The sequence below is a fragment of the Zalophus californianus genome, chromosome 13, assembly GCF_009762305.2.
Source record: "Zalophus californianus isolate mZalCal1 chromosome 13, mZalCal1.pri.v2, whole genome shotgun sequence".
NCBI lineage: Eukaryota > Metazoa > Chordata > Mammalia > Carnivora > Otariidae > Zalophus > Zalophus californianus.
The window spans coordinates 76,528,694-76,547,543 of NC_045607.1; the positions used below are offsets into that span (position 1 = coordinate 76,528,694).

Consider the following 18,850-nt stretch of genomic DNA (forward strand, 5'->3'; position numbering starts at 1 on the left):
AAACATTTAAAGAAGAGTTAATACCAATTCTCCTTGAACTATTTTAAAAAATAAAAGAGGAAGGTAAGCTTCCAAATTCATTCAATTAGGCCAGCATTACCCTGACACCAAAACCAGATGAAGACACTAGAAAAAAGAGAATTATAGGCCAATATCTCTGAAGAACATAGATGCAAAAGTCCTCAACAAAATATTAGCAAACGAATCCAACAATGAATCACAGAAAATTATTCACCATGATCAAGTGGGATTCATTCCTGTGATGCAAAGGTGGTTTAATATTCACAAATCAATCAAAGAGATATACCACATCACCAAGAGAAAGGATAAAAACCATATGATCATTTCAATATATGCAGAAAAAGCATCTGACGAAGTACAACATCGCTTCCTAATAAAAACCCTCAGCAAAATAGGTTTAGAGAGAACATACATTAACGTAATAAAGGCCATAAGTGAGAAACCCACAGCTAACATTATCTCAGTAGTGAAAAACTAAATAAAGCTTTTCCCCACCATCAGGCACATACTCACTACTTTTATTCAGTATAGTACTGGAAGTTCCAGCCACAGCAATCAGACAAGAAAAAGAAATACCAGGCATCCAAATCTAAGGAAGAAGTAAACTTTCACTATTTGTGGATGACATGATACTATATATAAAAAACCCTAAAGACTCCATCAAAAAACTACTAGAATTGATAAATGAATTCAGTAAGATCACAGGATACAAAATCAATATACAGACATCTGTTGCATTTGTATACAAAATAATAAAGTAGCAGAAAGAGAAATTAAGAAAACAATTCCATTTTTAATTGCACTAAAAATAGTAAAATACCTAGGAATAAACTTAACCAAGGAGACAAAATGCCTGTGTTCTGAAAACTACAGAATACTGACAAAAGAAATTGAAGCTGACACAAACAAATGGAAAGATACTCCATGCTCATGAATTGGGAGAACAAATATTGTTAAATGTTGATACCACCTAAAGCAATCTACAGATCTAATGCAATCTGTATCAAAATAGCAACAGTATTTTTCATAGAACTGGAACAAATAATCCTAAAATTAATATGGAAACAAAAAAGATCCTGAATAGCCAATGGAATCTTGACAAAGAACAAAACTGGAACTATCACAATCCCAGACTTCAAGAGATACCAAAGCCAGAGAATCCATAACAGTATGGTACTGGCACAAAAATAGACATATAGAGAGGAAGAAAAAGACACATAGGAAGAAAAAAGAAAGCCCTGAAATAAACCCAGTTATATGGTCAATTAATCTATGACAAAGGGGGCAAGAATATGCAATAGGAAAAAGACAATCTCTTCAACAAATGCTGTTGGGAAAACTGGATAGCTACTTGAAAAAGAATGGAAGTGACCACTTTCTTACATCATACACAAAAATAAACTCAAAAGGGATTAAGTACCTAAATGTGAGACCTGAAACCATAAAAATCCTAGAAAAGAGCATAGGCAGTTATTTCTCTGACACTGGCAGTAGTGTCAGTAGTTTCAAGATCTGTTTCCTAAGGCAAGGGAAACAAAAGCAAAACTAAACTAGTGAGACTACGGCAAGTAAAAAAGCTTCTCTACGGCAAAGGAAATAGTCAACAGAACTAAAAAACCTACTGAATGGGAGAAGATATTTGCAAATGACATATCCAGTAAGGGGTTAGTATCTAAAATATACAAAGAACTTATACATATTAACACCAGAAAAAAAACAAATAATCCAATGAAAAAGTAGGCTGAAGAGATGAACAAATTACGAAAAGGACATACAGATGACCAACAGACACATGAAAAGATGCTCAACATCACTAATCAGGGAAATGCAAATCAAAACCACTGAGATATTGCCTGACACCTGTCAGGACATCCAAAATCACAAACACAGAAAACAACAAGTGCTGGCGAGGATGTGAAGAAAAAGAAACCTTCATGCACTATTTATGGGAATGCAAACTGGTGCAGCCACTGCAGAAAACAGTGTGGAGGTTCCTCAAAAAATTAAAAGCAGAATTACTGTATGATCCAGTAAATGCACTACTGGGTATTTACCCAAAGAATATGAAAACACTAATGTTTATTGCAGCATTATTTACAATAGCCAAATTATGGAAGCAACCCAAATGTCCACCAATAGATGAATAGACAAAGAAGATGTGGTATATATAAACAATGTAGTATTATCCATAAAAAAGAATGAAATCTTGCCATTTGCAATGACATGGATGGATCTACAGAATATAACGTTAAGTGAAATAAGACAGAGAAAGACAAATACCATATGATTCACTCTTATGTGGATTTAAGAAACAAAACAAAGAAAAAAAGACAAAAAAAAGAGACTCAAGTATAGAGAACAAACTAGTGGTTAACAAATGAGAGGTGTGTGGTAGGATGGATTAAATACATGAAGGATATTAAGAGTACACATATCATGATGAGCAATGAGTAATGTACAGAACTGCTGAATCACTATACTGTACACCTGAATAACACTGTACTTAATTATACTAGAATTTTAAAACTTTAAAAAATTAAAAAAAAAATCAATTGTCACTGAATACAGCAATTGAAAATCAATGTAATTCACATTATTTTTTTAAAAAATCCTTTCAATAAACAGAAAACCATTTGACAAAATCCAACATGCATTTCTGATAAAAACTCAGTAACTTAGAAAAAGGGAGCATTTTCAAGCTAAGAAAGATCATCTACAAAATAACTACAAGTCAAAACATACTTAATGATGAAAGAGTGAATACGTTACTGCTAAGATTGAGAACAAGGCAAAAACATCTGCTTTCAGAACATCTATTCATATTGTATTGGAGGTTCTAGCCAGTGCAACAGTCAAGTAAAGGTAAAATAAAATACACATCCAGATTTGAAAGGAAAAAGTAAAAAATCTTTATCTGCAGATATCAAAACTATATCTACGAAAAAGGTACTAGAACAAATAAGTGCATCTAGTAAAGTTGCACAATACAGGTTAATATAAAAATCAGCTATACTTCTACTAGCAATGAAAAATCAGAAATATGTAAAAATGCCAATTTAATCATCATTTTGTAAGAAACACTGAAAATCTAAGTCTAAAATTTAAATGGAAATAGAATGTACTCGGAATAGCCAAAACAACTTTGAAAATGAACAGGTAGGACAACTTGTATTCCCTGATTTCAAGCCTCAGGATAAAATGAGACAATGTGGTACTGGCATAAAGATAAAGAGATCAATGACAGAAAAGAGAGTTCTGAAACAAAATCCATAAAGATAATGATTTTTTTTTTTTTTTAACGACAAAAGTGTCAAGGCAATTTAACGGGAAAAGGATAATCTTGGCTGGAACAAATGAATAGCTGTACGGAAAAACATAAACCTTAACCCTTACTTCGTACCATATGCAAAGATTCGTTCAAAATGGTATTTGGAATATCCATTTAATAGATTACTAATCAGCAACAACATGTAACTACATGTAATATTAATACACAAAAGTTGATACATGCAAAATTATGCTGAAAGAAGCCATACTCCTTTTTGTACGCCACTCCATTTACCTAAAACTCTACATTGTGTAACTAGTACACAATAAGAACATATCAGTGGCTGTCTAAGAATGGAGTAGGAAAAGAGGAAACTTTCTGGGGTGATAAATACGTTTAGCATGTTCACTGTGATGAAGGTTTCACAGGTCTGTTTTTGTGTCCAAACTCATCAACTTTAAATATATGCAGTTTATTGTACATCAGTTTGACCTCAATAAAGACATATTTTTCCTCATATTTTCTAATTAAAATCAAAGGATATACACTATACCACAAAGACCTAAAAACAAAATATTGATGGTGTTTTAAAATAATAGTCCAAAAAGAGTTTATAGGAAGAGTCCTATAGAAAGTTACAAGAAATACTGAACCACTGTTCATACTAAAGTAGTACATTACTGGTAATAATTCTTTTTTATATTAATTGTATTTCTATAAGTTTATATTCTTTTGGTAGTAATTAGCTTTCTTTTTTTATTCACACACAAATATAAGTAATATGACCCCACAAAGAAAAAAAAAGGATCATTTTGTACCTGCACTGGGGAGCGAATTGTTATCTTCTTACTTCCTTCCACTCCATCAACTTGACAAACAATCGATCTTTCAACCCCAGACGCTCTGTGTCTTACAGTGTACAGTCGTCGTCCCACTTTTGTTAAAGGGATTTTATCAGCAGTAGAGTGGCTAGCAGGTGCTAAAAGGAATATATATGTTGGAAAGTTTTTATTATTAATCATATATCAATCTTAACTAGATGTTAAATGCCAGATATGTCAGATAATTAATTTAACTAGTAAATAACAGTCACTAAAGTTTTTAGATATAAGACTATAAAAAAGGGCTATTTCTTTATATAATCTATTTAAAGGGATATATTAAGAAGCCACAATACATTCCCACAGCAGTCATCGAAAACCTTCAAAGCACTTAACAAAAAAATTTTTTAATTGAAAAAAAATTTTCATTCAGTAGTTTAACCTAAGTGAATAATATAAATGTTTTCAAACTGACAAGAGAAATTATTATAAAATATACAAACACTTATCTTTGGTTTGCTGTCATAATAACCAGAGCCTAATACCTGTAGGCAGTCACTGGCAATTACCAAAGTAGCTGCAAAATTTCAGTTTTTCATTATTCCAACAACCCGTGATACTTTATGGTATCTAAGACCTGATTAAACAAAATTTTATACATTTAATATACATACTGCATTTTATTTGGGATGTGAATTACTTATTTACATATACCTCCTCAACTCCCTAAAAATGTTGGTTGAAACAAGTGAGGTAAAATTGAGGAGAGCAATTCACTGACAAGGCCATTGTTAAGCAACATTTCCTGACCAGGAGAAAGCACTAGGTATCAGTCTTAGTATCCCTCCCCTTTGTCTATTAATCTTTCAAATTCCCTCCCTTCTCCCTAATTATTTAAATGTCAGAGTATCAGAAAGGGGTGTGGGTGAGGCTATGGGACTAGGTAACTTCACAATGAATAAATATTATGACAATTAAGAATTTTTTACTTTCATTTCTCATGAAAACGAAACACTTCTGAGAACCACCAAGGACAAAAGAACAACCTTCCACCTCAACAGGCAGAAAATAAAAACCATTTACAAACCCAAAAACCATTATAGTGTGCCATTGTCATGACTTCAAACTTTATTTTGGATTCACTCAGCTGTAAAACTAGTGGAATATTACTGAATTATACAAAATGTGGTTGAAACAACAAAAAGCTGAGTAAGGACAGGATCAAATCTTTTTCCTCCAAAAAATATGAAATGGTGAATTACCATGCCCTAGATAATACAGCGAATAAAGTCACAATTTGGAATACAAAAATACAGTGACAACAAGCAACCAAAGCCTGGCAAAAGAAAAAGCAAAATTCCTGACCTATTTGGAAGGAGAGTTAAAAACCTGTAAGATACTACATATGAGTAAAATGCAATGTAAAAAATGTAACTTAAAAGCAATTAAAGCCCCGGGAAAATAATTTAACACTTACTGAGAAGAATGAAGAAGAGTTTACTGCTTAGGCTGGTCATTGCACTGAAATGATCATTGTCTTTAGTTCCCACATAGTCCATACTTAAACTCTCCTCATTTTTCAATATATATGATTTTGCCAATGGAACGTTAAGTACACTAAAAGAATCACTTGGTGAAACAGAGACAGTAAGTCCAAGAGAATTTAAAATCATAAATGGCGCTAGATCCCGTATGAAGACAGTTGAAGCTCCAGTGGCAGCTTCTGTAAATGCCTAATAAGGAAGAGTTATTGTAAATAAAATGAAAACTAAATGACAAGCAGAACACTAACAGATGTATGACAAATAAGTTAATAAAAAAACTTTTTATTCAATGAAAAAAAAAGGTTAGTTCAGACTAGTATACCAACACTTAAGGTTTCAAATTTCTTTTCTTACCTTGACTAAATTATTTAACATTACAAGGCCACATTTGGATAATGTAATGTTTAGTTGGTCTTTTGAATGGAAACTGATAACAGTTTTATATTCTGGCACTTTGTAATTTTCTTCTTCAGTATCTGACTCAACAATGGCCTTTTTTGCTTTCTTTTTCATCTAAAACGACACATAAATTATAGAAATATAAGGAAAATTTGTTCCTAGGAACACATTACTCATTTTGCAAAGAAAAACAAACTAGACAAATCCCAATAATAACGTGAGAGACAACAATAAATTTTATCAGTTCCACTGCCTTACTGAAATTGCTTGGATATCTGCCAACTAAAGTCACACAGGGGCAGTATCAGAGGAAAAATAATTTTCATCCTCAGTGATACTAAAATGGCAAGCACAATTCAAAAGGAAAAATAAACCCTAAAATCACTAAATGCTTGTGGCATCTGAATGAAAATTAAAAGCACATACTTTATAGCTCATGGACATTCAGAACAAGAAAAATCATTTGGTTTATTAGTTAGGTTTATTGGCTATGGGTAAATAAAGACGAGAAATCCAGGGACTTAAAAAGTCCAAAAACAGTTGCAGAACAGTGCCATTAGAACCTACGACTCCTGAGACTCAATACCATCTACCACTATTTAGGATTCACAGATCCACTGCCCAGGTATACTCTGACCTAAAAAACACCAAAGAAGTTCCTTTATCCAATCCTTTATCTGAAATATGTACAAAATAAATGAAGTAATCTAATACAAAAGGTTGGACAAGCTAGTAACCTTTGTTGTTATATTAACTGGCTTCCAACCACTGAAAATTTGTCTGCAGGTGACTAAATCATTATTTAGAGAGGAGACACGTTAGCAATTCTTCAGTTTCCTGCTCTGAAGCACAATTTCATCCATCTAAAGGTCCTGATTCTTAGGATTACATAAGTTTACAATATATCTGAGAAAGAAGTAATAGTATACTTTCTTCTATATATACACCCTTCTGAGGACAAAGGAAACTCAGGGTAGACAACAATCTACACGAAGATGTTAGAGGCATCTAACATGGAGGTTCTGAGCAGGGACTCTGCAGCCAGAACTGCATGCAACCTCTTCCACTTTGAAGCTGTTACTTTAGGGAAAGCTCTAAAGCTCTCTAGTCTCAGTTCCTTCACATGCTAAAATGGAGTTAAAAACCAACTTCAAAGGGGTGCTGTAAGGGTTCAAGTAAAAATACATTATTTAGAACAGTGTCTACAACACAATAAATGTTACACAATTACTTGTATAAGCAAAGGAGGCAATAGTCTTGGTTCTGAAAATTACATTCACAGGCCAAACAGGGAAGTATGTGGCAAGACTCATAATGAGAAAACTTGAACTTTGTTGTTATTAAAATTCATCTGTTTTGTGTGGTATGGACATTGTTTTTGAAAAACAATTTTCAGACTTCAAATATACCTTGATTCCGAGATTCCATGGTCTAAAATCCTCAGTCTGATCAATTTCTAAGGGTTCAAGCAAAGGCTCCCATACACCAAACATTTCATTGTAATAATGCACCTAGAGAGAGAATTAAATTTTGAAATAAGACATTCTTATACTTTCTAAAATGATTTTCCATGCTGTTTCCCACCACTATTCCCTTTGGCTCTGCTATTCTTTATATGAAAACTGTTCTCTGTGCCTTTCCTTAGTTTCTTATACACACTCCCTCAGCACTTTCATCACCTGGCTAACTTCATAGTCTAGGTCTTCACAATTTAATCCAGACAAAACTCTCTTTTAAGCATCTTTCCTTGACTTCCAGACTGGGCTAAATATCAAAAACTGCATCCATTTATCATGTATATTGACATTTTTAAACAGATCTGCCTACCTCCACTGACATTTTGAAATCTCTTGATGATGAATTATAATTCAATTAAGTGCTTATTTATTTGAACTCTCAGAATCTCTTGGACATCCTAGATCATACCCTCCACAAAATATACAAAATCTAGCCAGAATTTCAAAATTTGAAATCTAGTTAGTTCTACCTCTATTAGTGTATATTTTTGTATCAACACACAATTTATCAGCTCATAAATTTTCGTATTAATACAAATTAGAATATCCAATTAGTTTTCACTAGACATAAACTCATAACTTAAACCAAAATATCTTTAGAGATAATTCTATGTAGATAAATTCTGAAGCAAAATGTATGTTGGTTCAAAACAAGTATCTCCCTTATAAAGTACTCTCACAAAAATGTGAAAGATCTTTGTAGATACTCCCTAAAGATAATGCACTGTATAAAAGTATGAGGCATATCCTTCTAATTCTTTCTACTACTCTTTTAGAGGAGATCATAAATAGTCTATTATTCTTTTAAAGGAAAAAAGATATTCAATTCTTAAAAATAAGAATATTGAATCTAATCAACACTGTTTATTAATACATCACCTTTAAGTTGATAAAATCAATTGAAATACCCAAGTTTATATTACGAAAATGTACACATAACAACAACTACATCAGGGCATAAATTTGTATATTTGCTTCCAAAAGTACTGTGAACCGACACTCATATTTACAATAAACTTAGTTAAAATATTTGAGATACCAGAAATACTCCATGTGTAGCATTGTTATAAAATCTGGAAAAATACTGCATATACTTACTTCTAGGTCAAGCTGACAGTAGAGATTTATCAAGGAACTCCAGTTTTTGCCCTCCCCTGAAAAACGTGACTTTGCCAACAGCATAGGCACTGTTCTATGACCAATTCCAGCCTCAAGAACTATAAAAATAGAATCAATGTTCACTCTTATCATCTCTCCTTTGAGTATCAATTCAGTTGTGGGAGCTTTGTTTTCAACTTCATTTGGTTCTTCAAGAAACCACATTTTTAAATTCTTTGTATCCTTCTTTTCCCATAAATGTACTGTAGAAGAAGTAGTTTCTTGTGGGATGGTATCCTTGGATGTATAAAGTGCTGATGTTATGGTAATCACAGTGTTTATGATAACTGGTGAAACCTAAGGGGAAAAATTTAAACTAATAAAAAAAATCTACCCATACCACTTTCAAAAATTAGGTACTTCAAAAAATATTAAATATACTTGAAGGATCGTGAAGAATTAATATTAAACTAATATCACTACCATAAAATAGATATAGTTTATTGCCTATAAAAATTTTATAACTAATTTCAATTTTTTAAAAAGATTTATTTCTTTTGAGAGAGAGAGAGAGTGATTGTGTACATGCGTACAAGTTGGGGAAAGGGCAGAGGGAGAAGGAAATAGAATCTGGAGCAGAGTCCTTGCTGAGTGCAGAGCCTGATGTGGCGCTCAATCCCATGACCCCAAGATCATGACCTGAGCAGAAGTTAAGAAACAGCTGGATATTTAATCGACTGAACCACCTAGGTGCCCCTAATTTCGATTTGTAAAATATTTACCTGAATCTTACAGATATTAGATTGACTAAGTGTAAGTTCAACTATGTATACCATCGCAATGTTAGATGTTAACTACAGAAGAAGTCACACACCAATAATAAAATATACAACATTCAAATGTGTATTAAATAATACACTGTAAATAACGTGTCACATAAAAATACTTTCAAAAACATAGCTGCTTCATTTTTTGCATGTATACTTTCATGCAAAAGTATTAACTTTTTAAAAATTTATTTAAAATAACATTTAAAATTTATTTTAACAATTAACAATTTATTATGCTGAGTGAAATAAGTCAATCAGAGAAAGACATGTATCATATGACCTCACTGATATGAGGAATTCTTAATCTCAGGAAACAAACTGAGGGTTGCTGGAGTGGTGGGGGGTGGGAGGGATTGGGTGGCCGGGTGATAGACATTGGGGAGGGTACGTGCTATGGTGAGCACTGTGAATTGTACAAGACCGATGAATCACGGATCTGTACTTCTGAAACAAATAATGCAACATACGTTAAGAAAAAAAAAAAAGAAGAAGATAGCAGGAGGGGAAGAATGAAGGGGAGTAAGTCGGAGGGGGAGACGAACCATGAGAGATGATGGACTCTGAAAAACAAACTGAGGGTTCTGGAGGGGAGAGGGGTGGGGGGATGGGTTAGCCTGGTGATGGGTATTAAAGAGGGCACGTTCTGTGTGGAGCACTGGGTGTTATGCACAAACAATGAATCATGGAACACTACATCAAAAACTAATGATGTAATGTATGGTGATTAACATAACAATAAAAAATTATTTAAAAAAATTAACAATTTATTGTTAAAACTTTAACAATTAAACAGGAATATTATTTAACAATTTAAAGACGATATATTTAACAATTAAAAGACTTTTTTTTGGCTTTCCTTTATTTAACAATTAAAAGATATAATAATTGCTTGTTTCTAGGTTTTACTACTTTTTTAAAAGATGCCCTAAAGATATGAATAACTGATTACATTTTCACTTACCTTTAGTGTGAGGGACTTTATTGATATATCAATCACTTGTGGATCTGTACCTATTTGAGTAGCTTGATAGAACAAGTCACAGGGCTGCAAAACCTAGGAGAGAAAATTCAATACCACCAAATTAACATTGTTCTAAAATAGTTTTATTTAAAGACATTCCTAGTAACAGTTATGTTAAAAAAAACAAGAAAGTAACTTTTTAAAAACACAAGTGACTCAATAACACAATTCTCTTTTATACTTATCATTTCTAATAGGAAGTATTAATAGCAATACTAATAAAACAGTTAAGTCAAAGAAGATCTTAAATATGCTTAAATATACAAAAACCCCACAAAACTTGTATTATGTATTTTATTTTACTTAATATAAAATTTTCTCCATTATAAAGTTGAAAAAATAATCTATATAGGAAAAGCTACAAAAGATGAGGAAAAAATTATAAATACATTAGATTTACTAAATAACTCTTAATATAATCATAAATTAACTGAAGTTTTCTCTGTGGTAGAATTCTCCCCTCTAGCCCCTAAAGACTCACACTGGTCTCAAATGCAAAATAGATTCACTCACCTCCTAAGGTTTCTAATAGCCTCATACCATTATAGCCCAAAGTCTAAAATCTCATCATCTAAATCTGTTATCTCATCATATATGGATAAGATACTTCTCATCCATATTTTATCTCACCCATGTGTTTTATTTAATATAGTAAAATCTTCTCCATTTTAAAGTTGAAACAAAATAATCCATATAGGAAAAGCTATATTTATTTCTCACTGATGCAAAAATCCAAAATCTCATCTCTGATCAGCTCAAGGTCTAAAATCTAAATCATGCACAGGTGCTGATGAAGTACCTGGGTGTCATCTATTAAGTACAGCTGCTAGGGCACAATTTCCCTTTCGCGGATCTGTGAAAGGAAGAGGAGGTATCTGCTCCCATCTTCCCAACACAGAATGGTGGGGCAGTCACAGGATAACATTACAGATATTCCAGTTTAAATGGGGAAAATGGAAGGTCAAAAGAAGTCACTAGCCCAAAGTAACCTGAAATCCAGCTAGGTCCATGAGTTTCTTGATAAGGTTTCAAAAACAAGGAACAACTGTCTGTGGCTCTCACCTCTACCCTCTGAATCATCCTCCCTTTTCTAGAAAAGGTAGCATAAACTTGTAATCCAGTAGTTTTATCATCCTGCTTCCCGCCAGTAGGATTTTGGGGGCCCAAAGAGTCACTCTCCATTTTGTACTCCCTGTCCCTCCCAGTCCATGCCGGCAGTGTTTCTGCCAAAATCATTTCCTCAAGAACCTTGAGGGCCTTCTGTAAATTTCACAAGGTTTTACTCCATTAGACAAAAGCAACATCCACTGATCTTTTTGAGATAATCATGGTCTCCTGCTGAGACAGCTAAAGGATGACACCTTTATGATTCCTAGAAGCCTCAGTGTGATTGAGAAGATTGAAAGGGCCCTCTGTGTGTCTGAACACTATGATTTTTTGACCTAAGATTTAAGAAATATTTATACAATCAGACAGTCTTTTCTCTATACTACATTTTTGGCGGCCATTTCTGACTTTAAGCAGCTTCTGCCATTTGGAAGGCTAAGAAATATCACAATCATAAAGTCCTGGTTCTCTGGTTCTTTTTGTTTAACTGTTCTTTCTCAATTCATCTCTCTGCTCTAGCATTTTACTATTAACAATAAGAAATCAGGCAACAGCTTCGAATCAGGCATCTTAGAAATCTCCTTAGCTTTATATCCATGTTTGTCACTTAGGAGTTCTGCTTTCCAGACAACTATAAGACACAGTTTTGCAAAGCTCTTTGTCACCAAATTTCAGGCCATCCCTTTAATTTCCAATAACACGTCTTTCACCTTCCTTGTATGCCTCCTGTTGGTAGCATCATCAATGACCATATTCCTACCAAGAGTCTGTTCAACACAACTGAGGCTTTGTCTATCCATCTCCATAAAATTCCTCCAAATTCTGCATACTGCCCACTCTAAAGCTGCTCCCACGTTCGAAATAGCTGCTACGACAGCATCTTGCTACTGGTACAAACATCTGTATTTGTTTCCTACTACTGCCTAACAAATTACTACCAAACTAGTAACTGAACATGAATTTATTATTTCCCTGTTTTCATGGGTCAGGAATCTTGCTGAAATCAGGTGTCAGTCACCTGGCTGTCCTCACCTGAAGGTTTGACTAGGGAAATCTGTTATCTCACCATATATGGATGAGATACTTCTCATCCATATTTTATCTCATCCATGTGTTTTATTTAATATAGCAACTTGTAGCACAGTAATAACCCATCTACAAGTTGAAAGTGATGTTTAAAAAGGCTGCTTCAAAGTAGAAGCAAGCTACCAAGGCACCCTGCAAAGTCCCCAAAGGGTGGGAGGCGGGGAGGAACAGAGAAGTCCTCTCAAATCTTGGAAGTGATATACCTTCAAGTTATTTGTCAAATTCTTGAGCTGTATTACTAAGCAGAAGGCTATCGCTAGGTAGAGTGGAATGGTCAGCAATTTCAAAATGGTCAAGAGAATGGGACCAAGAAGAAAAAATCAATTTCTTTGAACAAGCAGATTAAGCTACATCCTAGGAATAGCCCAGCAATAAAATGAAAGGAAAGAAATCTTTTTTTAATTTTTTCATTATTTATTTATTATTATTTTTTAATTTTATCCACCCGACAGAGACACAGCAAGAGAGGGACCACAAGCAGGGGGAGTGGGAGAGGGAGAAGCAGGCCTCCCGGCGAGCAGGGAGCCCGATGCAGGGCTCGATCCCAGGACTCTGGGATCACGACCCGAGCCGAAGGCAGCCGCCCAACAACTGAGCCACTTAGGCGCCCCAAGAAAGAATCTTTAAATGTAATTAAACCATGCTTTTGCTACTTCATGGGGGGGGGGAGGTAGCTCTTGTTCAGCAGCCTAATATCCTAATACAGAATTTCATACCTAGAAGTTGGCACCACTGTAACAAAGTCAAAATAGATAACTGATTTAGCAACTGAATGGGCATGGGATATTTAAAAATGAGAAAGGACATCAACTACCTCCATTCTGACCTCTATCTGTACTTTCTAAATGATTAAGTTTTTCTTCCATCTTATTTCTAAACTCAGGCAAAAAACCTTGGGGGCAAAGCATTCCCTAATGGGAACTGAAACTACCCCTCAAGCAGAGAGGATGCCCTGGACCAAGACCCCAAGTGACTGACCCCAAGAAAATGACCAACCTGACCTTTACCGCCCGCCTGCATGGACCCACAACCTCTGCCCCACTTTTTCTTTATATAAACCTAGAAACATTTTTGGCACTTTGGAGACAACCTTTGAGATACTGGCCCATTGTGTTCTTGGTGTTGGCCTCACTGAAATAAATTCCTTCCTTGTTTCAATGCCACTCATGTCTCTGCCTCTGGATTGTGCAAGCGGCCAGTGGCCAAACGCTGTCTGTTTGGGACCCGAGAGCCAGGTGCTCTTGCACCCCTGCCCGCCGGCTACAAAATTACAAAGCTGATGACTAACAATGCCATAGCAAAATATTTGGTGAAACTGCTATTGGTGATGGTAGGAATGCAGACAATGTACTTTAGAAAAAAGCCTACTGCCAGACAGGTTTAGAATATTTAGAATGTTGCTATTTATTAGCCCTACAAGAGAAAGGAAAATGCTGAGAAGACTCAGGATCTGAAGAGTAACCTCAGCGAGAGGTAAGACTGTGGCTCCTAGTCTTTCTCTGGCAATTTTTGTTAAAATCAAACATGGGAACTAGCCCGTGGCAAAAACAACGAAAATTAGAGTACAGATGGTGCCTGTCCCCCTTGCCCAAACTTATTCCTAAAGTAGCCTTTACTAAATCAGGATGAAGGCAGAATCAGTAGAATATAGAGATTAGTAAATAAAACAGTTTTCTAGAATAAATGAATGAATGCATTCTTTGGTTATGGTTGCTTACACCTGGAACTACCAAGAACTAAACTAAATGTTCAAGGAATGAAAAACTGCCAAAGAAACCATTATCAGCCATGCAAAAGCCTTTTGTTAATTCAACTGCTAGAGCAATCTCCAAGTAACCAACTCAGTAGGAAGTGAGCTGTGAAAACAGTGCAGCTGCCAAAAAAAGACAATAGCCAGTTCAGATGTGTCTACAGAGAATAATGGTTTAAAAAAAAAATCTTTTAGAGGGGAAATCTGGGGCCACCTGAGAAAATGACCATGTTTTTCCATGGGAGTGAAAATGGAAGACTCCAACATGGGCTCTCCCAGGAACTTGACTCCATTGCAAGAGCTGTAAGTTTTCACATTTCTGCTCAGAAGGATGTGATAAACGTTATGGATAAGTGACTACCAAGTGCTCCCCATTCTTACTTTCCTGAATGGATTTTTAAATTGCAATTAGCCTGTCCTTATACCACCATTATACAGTGGTTGTGTGTGTGGTGATGAAGTGTTTGCTGAAATGCCGTGGCTTGTCTATTAGTTAAGAGATTATCAAAAAAGAGAAGTCACAGCAGACTGAACAAAGAAAACTATCACCTACAGATCCTGGACTTTGAGACTGTTACCCCTTAAGGAAGAGAGGAGTATGTTCTATGGATGAGAAAAAGACAAATATGAATTATTTGTGTGGAAAAAGGAAGAAACCTCTGAGTGAACCAATAGGGTAGGACTTCTAATTGTTACCTGATATCTCCTTGTGGAGAGCAAAAATGGAGTCTCTCATGTCAAGCAGGAGCCTGTGTCAAGCAATGACGCAAGCAGTTAAAGGTTCTGCAGCTAGGAGGTACTGCCGGGACCGACGTCAGCTGAAACCCCAGAACTGATAAGCAGCAGGACCAGAGGAGGTCTGCAGAGACCCAAAACTGATTAAATCCCTTTGAAAAGGGGAGGATTTGGGCAGTAAACTGTTAAGACTCTTCAGACCTGACCCGTCTATGTCTGACCACTTAAAAGGGCAACTGTCCCCGAAGGCTCTGCCTGATTGATCTCCCAACAGAAACTGAGATTCTTCCCTGATTGACCATCAGAAGCAGTAAGTGCCAAGAGCTGACCTGGGCCAGACAGAGGCCTTATCTCAACTGTGTGCCCACCGACTGACTTTGCGTTTGGTTCATTCACTTCCTGCACCCCTCGTTTGTCGGGTGGTTTGTCTTCTGTCCTGCTTTGTGTGCTGTGTAAGGAGCCAAGTTTAATCATATGGTGAATTGTCACTGAGTTTGGAAACCTGAACCCGCTTTCTAATTGCGATTTAACTTTGCCTTATGACTGAATAAAGCTGACGTTGTGGAAAGACACAAGTTACGTGTGCGCCTTCACAACGAGCTCATGAAACTGTAAAACATAAATGTGATGTTTATTAAAGCAAATGGCTGAATGTTCAAATAAGTTATATGTAGAAAAGAAAAAACATATCCGAGCAAAAATGTCCAGATGAGAAAGATTAAAAATAATAACACTGAACAACAAAGCAAACAACTGGTAGAAAGTCTCAAAGGTCTAAGAGGAATTGACATGGTCAGAAAGCCACGGTGAGGTCTCTGAGAAGTGTCCAGATGAAAACAACATCTTCGACTATTCCCACAAATACGTACAACACCAAGGAGCAACTGGGGAAAGAAAAGTGTTTCAAAGCTGGTGTAATAATAATCTCTCCGAGAAGAAAAAAAAGTAAAAGTATTCAGGTAGTTTTCTCAAGTGGTATATACTAAATCCAAAATAGTTTACAATTAAGCAGATAATGAAAGTATGTAATGAAAGATAATGAGAGAGTAAACTCACAGTAGTGATTTTGCCTTTTCTCTTGACTGGAAGAAATGGGCATGCTCTCACTTGAAGATCTTTAATGGCAGCAGTCATTGTATTATTCTCAAGGTCACCTTTCCAACAAATTTCACATTGTGTTTGTAATGACTAATGCAGGAGCATCACTTCTTGTCATATCAGCCACAAACACAATTTCAGATTTTTAATAATAATATTAATTTCCCACTTCTCTGATTTCCTGTACAGATACTAATACAAACAAAAATAAGTTCACATTTTAAAAATTTTATAAATCTTTGTTATACATATTTATGAATAATTATTTGTGAGAAAATGTTTTTTTCATTTCAAGTAAAAAAATAAAGAATCTTCGATCCCAAAGGAATCTACTGCAATTCTCTTAGTTTAAGAGTTCAAGATGCTATAGTCTTCAGAACATTTAAAAATGTGGGGGGGAAAACCCTTTAATGGCAGCTCTCACCTTGATACTACTTCTGCTCTACCACAACGAACGAAATATATAAAAGATAGTGGAGAGCTATAAAAATAACAAAAATAAAAGAGAAATTTAAGTTAGATTATCTTTCATTATGAAAAGTAATGGTTTGTTATTCTCCCTACTTGTTTTCGTCAAAAAAATTCTTTGAAATTGCTGCCTGTGGGGAAGTATATTTTGCTTATTCTAATATAGGTCTCATAATTTGTGAGCCCAATATACATTTACATCCTGAAAAATAGGCAAACTGCATATTCTACCAGAAAGCACATTTAAGTTTTCCTTTTACCTCTGAAAAATAAAAATTTATTTTTTAAAGATATTTATTTATTTGACAAAGACACTGCGATTCACTTAACCTCATCATCTAGAAAGGTGATCAATGGTGAGTGCTACTGTAGCACTTCAGTAATACAGATATGAAATATTTTGGCTAATAACTAACCTTCTTCCTTAGCAGTCCATGTTTGAACACTGGTTTCTACAGCAGTGCCTGTGGTGTAGGCCTCAAGAAAGACATTTGCAACTGTCAGCAGAAATTCCACACTTGCACAAATATATGTTTCTTGAAGGACTAAATCAGTCACCCAACCATCTCTGACTCTTCTATACTTTACATCCATCATGTCCTTTTTGTCAAACCCAACTGTCAGTCCTATCATTCTGAAAAACACAATAACAATTCCTGTGAGTACCTTACAAATAAGCAAACACACCAATAAAAGGCAAAAGACCTCTTATCCATTTTACTAACAGCAAACCAGCATTCTGAAGTTATTTCTCCTAGGAAGATCACAAAGTACTTCAAACAACAGACTTAGAAACTTCTGGAGCACAGCTGTTTCATAAACTAGCAAGTACTCTGTAAGAAATTAGAACTTAGAATCTCAGCATATTTGTCTTAATCTTTCATGTTTTCCCTTAATTTTTCATGTTTTCATGTTTACAACTTGCAGAGATCAATAATTTAAATAGAGATTAATTTAAAAATCCAATTTAATTGCACTGATTATTTCTACTTAACTCCACTGACCATCCAGTAAGAACAGCACATAACTGAACCAGGACATTTTAAATGTTGACTGAGAACCGTTAACTCCATTAAATTGAAGCTCTGAAGATCTTGGGATGTACCCAGAAAACAAACATGCAACTTTGGGAATATGTTTTATAAAATATTATCAAATATTTCTCAAGTAAAAAATAAGAACACTATTACCTAGGAGTTGCCTTCTTGACATGAGGCCTTTTATCATCTAAAATACAGTTTTTTAATGAGAAGGAAGAAAATGTTGAGTCATCTGTATACATTTTTGCAGTGCTTATGATATTCTCCAACTTAAATTCAGCAAGTTTCAGAGAAGGATCACGAACATCTGTAAAGGAAGTCTGTGGAAGAGGAAATCAATACAAATTTTACACAAAGTCTAATACATATTTTAAGATACAAACTACCACCTTCTCTATTTCTATAAGGTTTGCTAAAGTCCAAAAAAATTAATTTAAAAATTAACTTTTTACATCACTGCCTATAGGAAAGATAACTCATCTTAAAAGGGCAATGGTTAAATCCATTATTAAAGTGAAATGATCAGTAACATTTTTCAGAGGAAAAGAGACTCCAAAATATATATGAAATATTAACAACTGTTACATTAATAATAAGCATTCATCTATATAATTTTCATCATGTGAGAAAATATTCTCTTTTCTCCCTAACTCACCTGTTCAGGACCTGGACTATACAGTACCATGGTGAGATAGTCGGTCCTGAAGCTCATATTCAGTGTTGTCTTAACTTGAGAGGCCTGTGAATATATTTCCACCACGGCAGCAGTCACTACAGTTGTTCCTTGGAAAAGTTAAAAGTTATTGGATAAAAAAGTCAAGAAAGGTAGAAGTCATTAAAATAGGTTTTAAATAGGTTTAATAGAATTTTCAATTAAATATGAAGAACAATGTTACTCAACAAAATAATAAAGATTAGAAAATGCAAAAGTTGAACTCAATAACTCCCGGCTTAGGATTCTTTCTGTAATATCTTAGGAATAAAACACTTGGTGCTGCCGTTTCCATTTTTTTAAGGTGAGAATAATAAAACTAACCACTGCGTTTG

The 18,850-nt window shown here is 34.7% G+C and overlaps 1 protein-coding gene across 1 annotated transcript in view; it reads right to left on the bottom strand.

The window, feature by feature from the left end:
- Nucleotides 1-18,850, bottom strand: part of VPS13A (vacuolar protein sorting 13 homolog A) — a 270,154-nt gene that overhangs the window by 87,781 nt on the left and 163,523 nt on the right. The window contains 13 exon segments of the mRNA XM_035723481.1: nucleotides 4,108-4,268; nucleotides 5,588-5,843; nucleotides 6,009-6,167; nucleotides 7,463-7,564; nucleotides 8,669-9,025; nucleotides 10,460-10,552; nucleotides 16,254-16,376; nucleotides 16,378-16,436; nucleotides 16,439-16,487; nucleotides 16,742-16,776; nucleotides 17,180-17,397; nucleotides 17,954-18,123; nucleotides 18,459-18,586. Of these exon segments, the coding sequence (XP_035579374.1) occupies nucleotides 4,108-4,268; nucleotides 5,588-5,843; nucleotides 6,009-6,167; nucleotides 7,463-7,564; nucleotides 8,669-9,025; nucleotides 10,460-10,552; nucleotides 16,254-16,376; nucleotides 16,378-16,436; nucleotides 16,439-16,487; nucleotides 16,742-16,776; nucleotides 17,180-17,397; nucleotides 17,954-18,123; nucleotides 18,459-18,586 (1,910 nt within the window).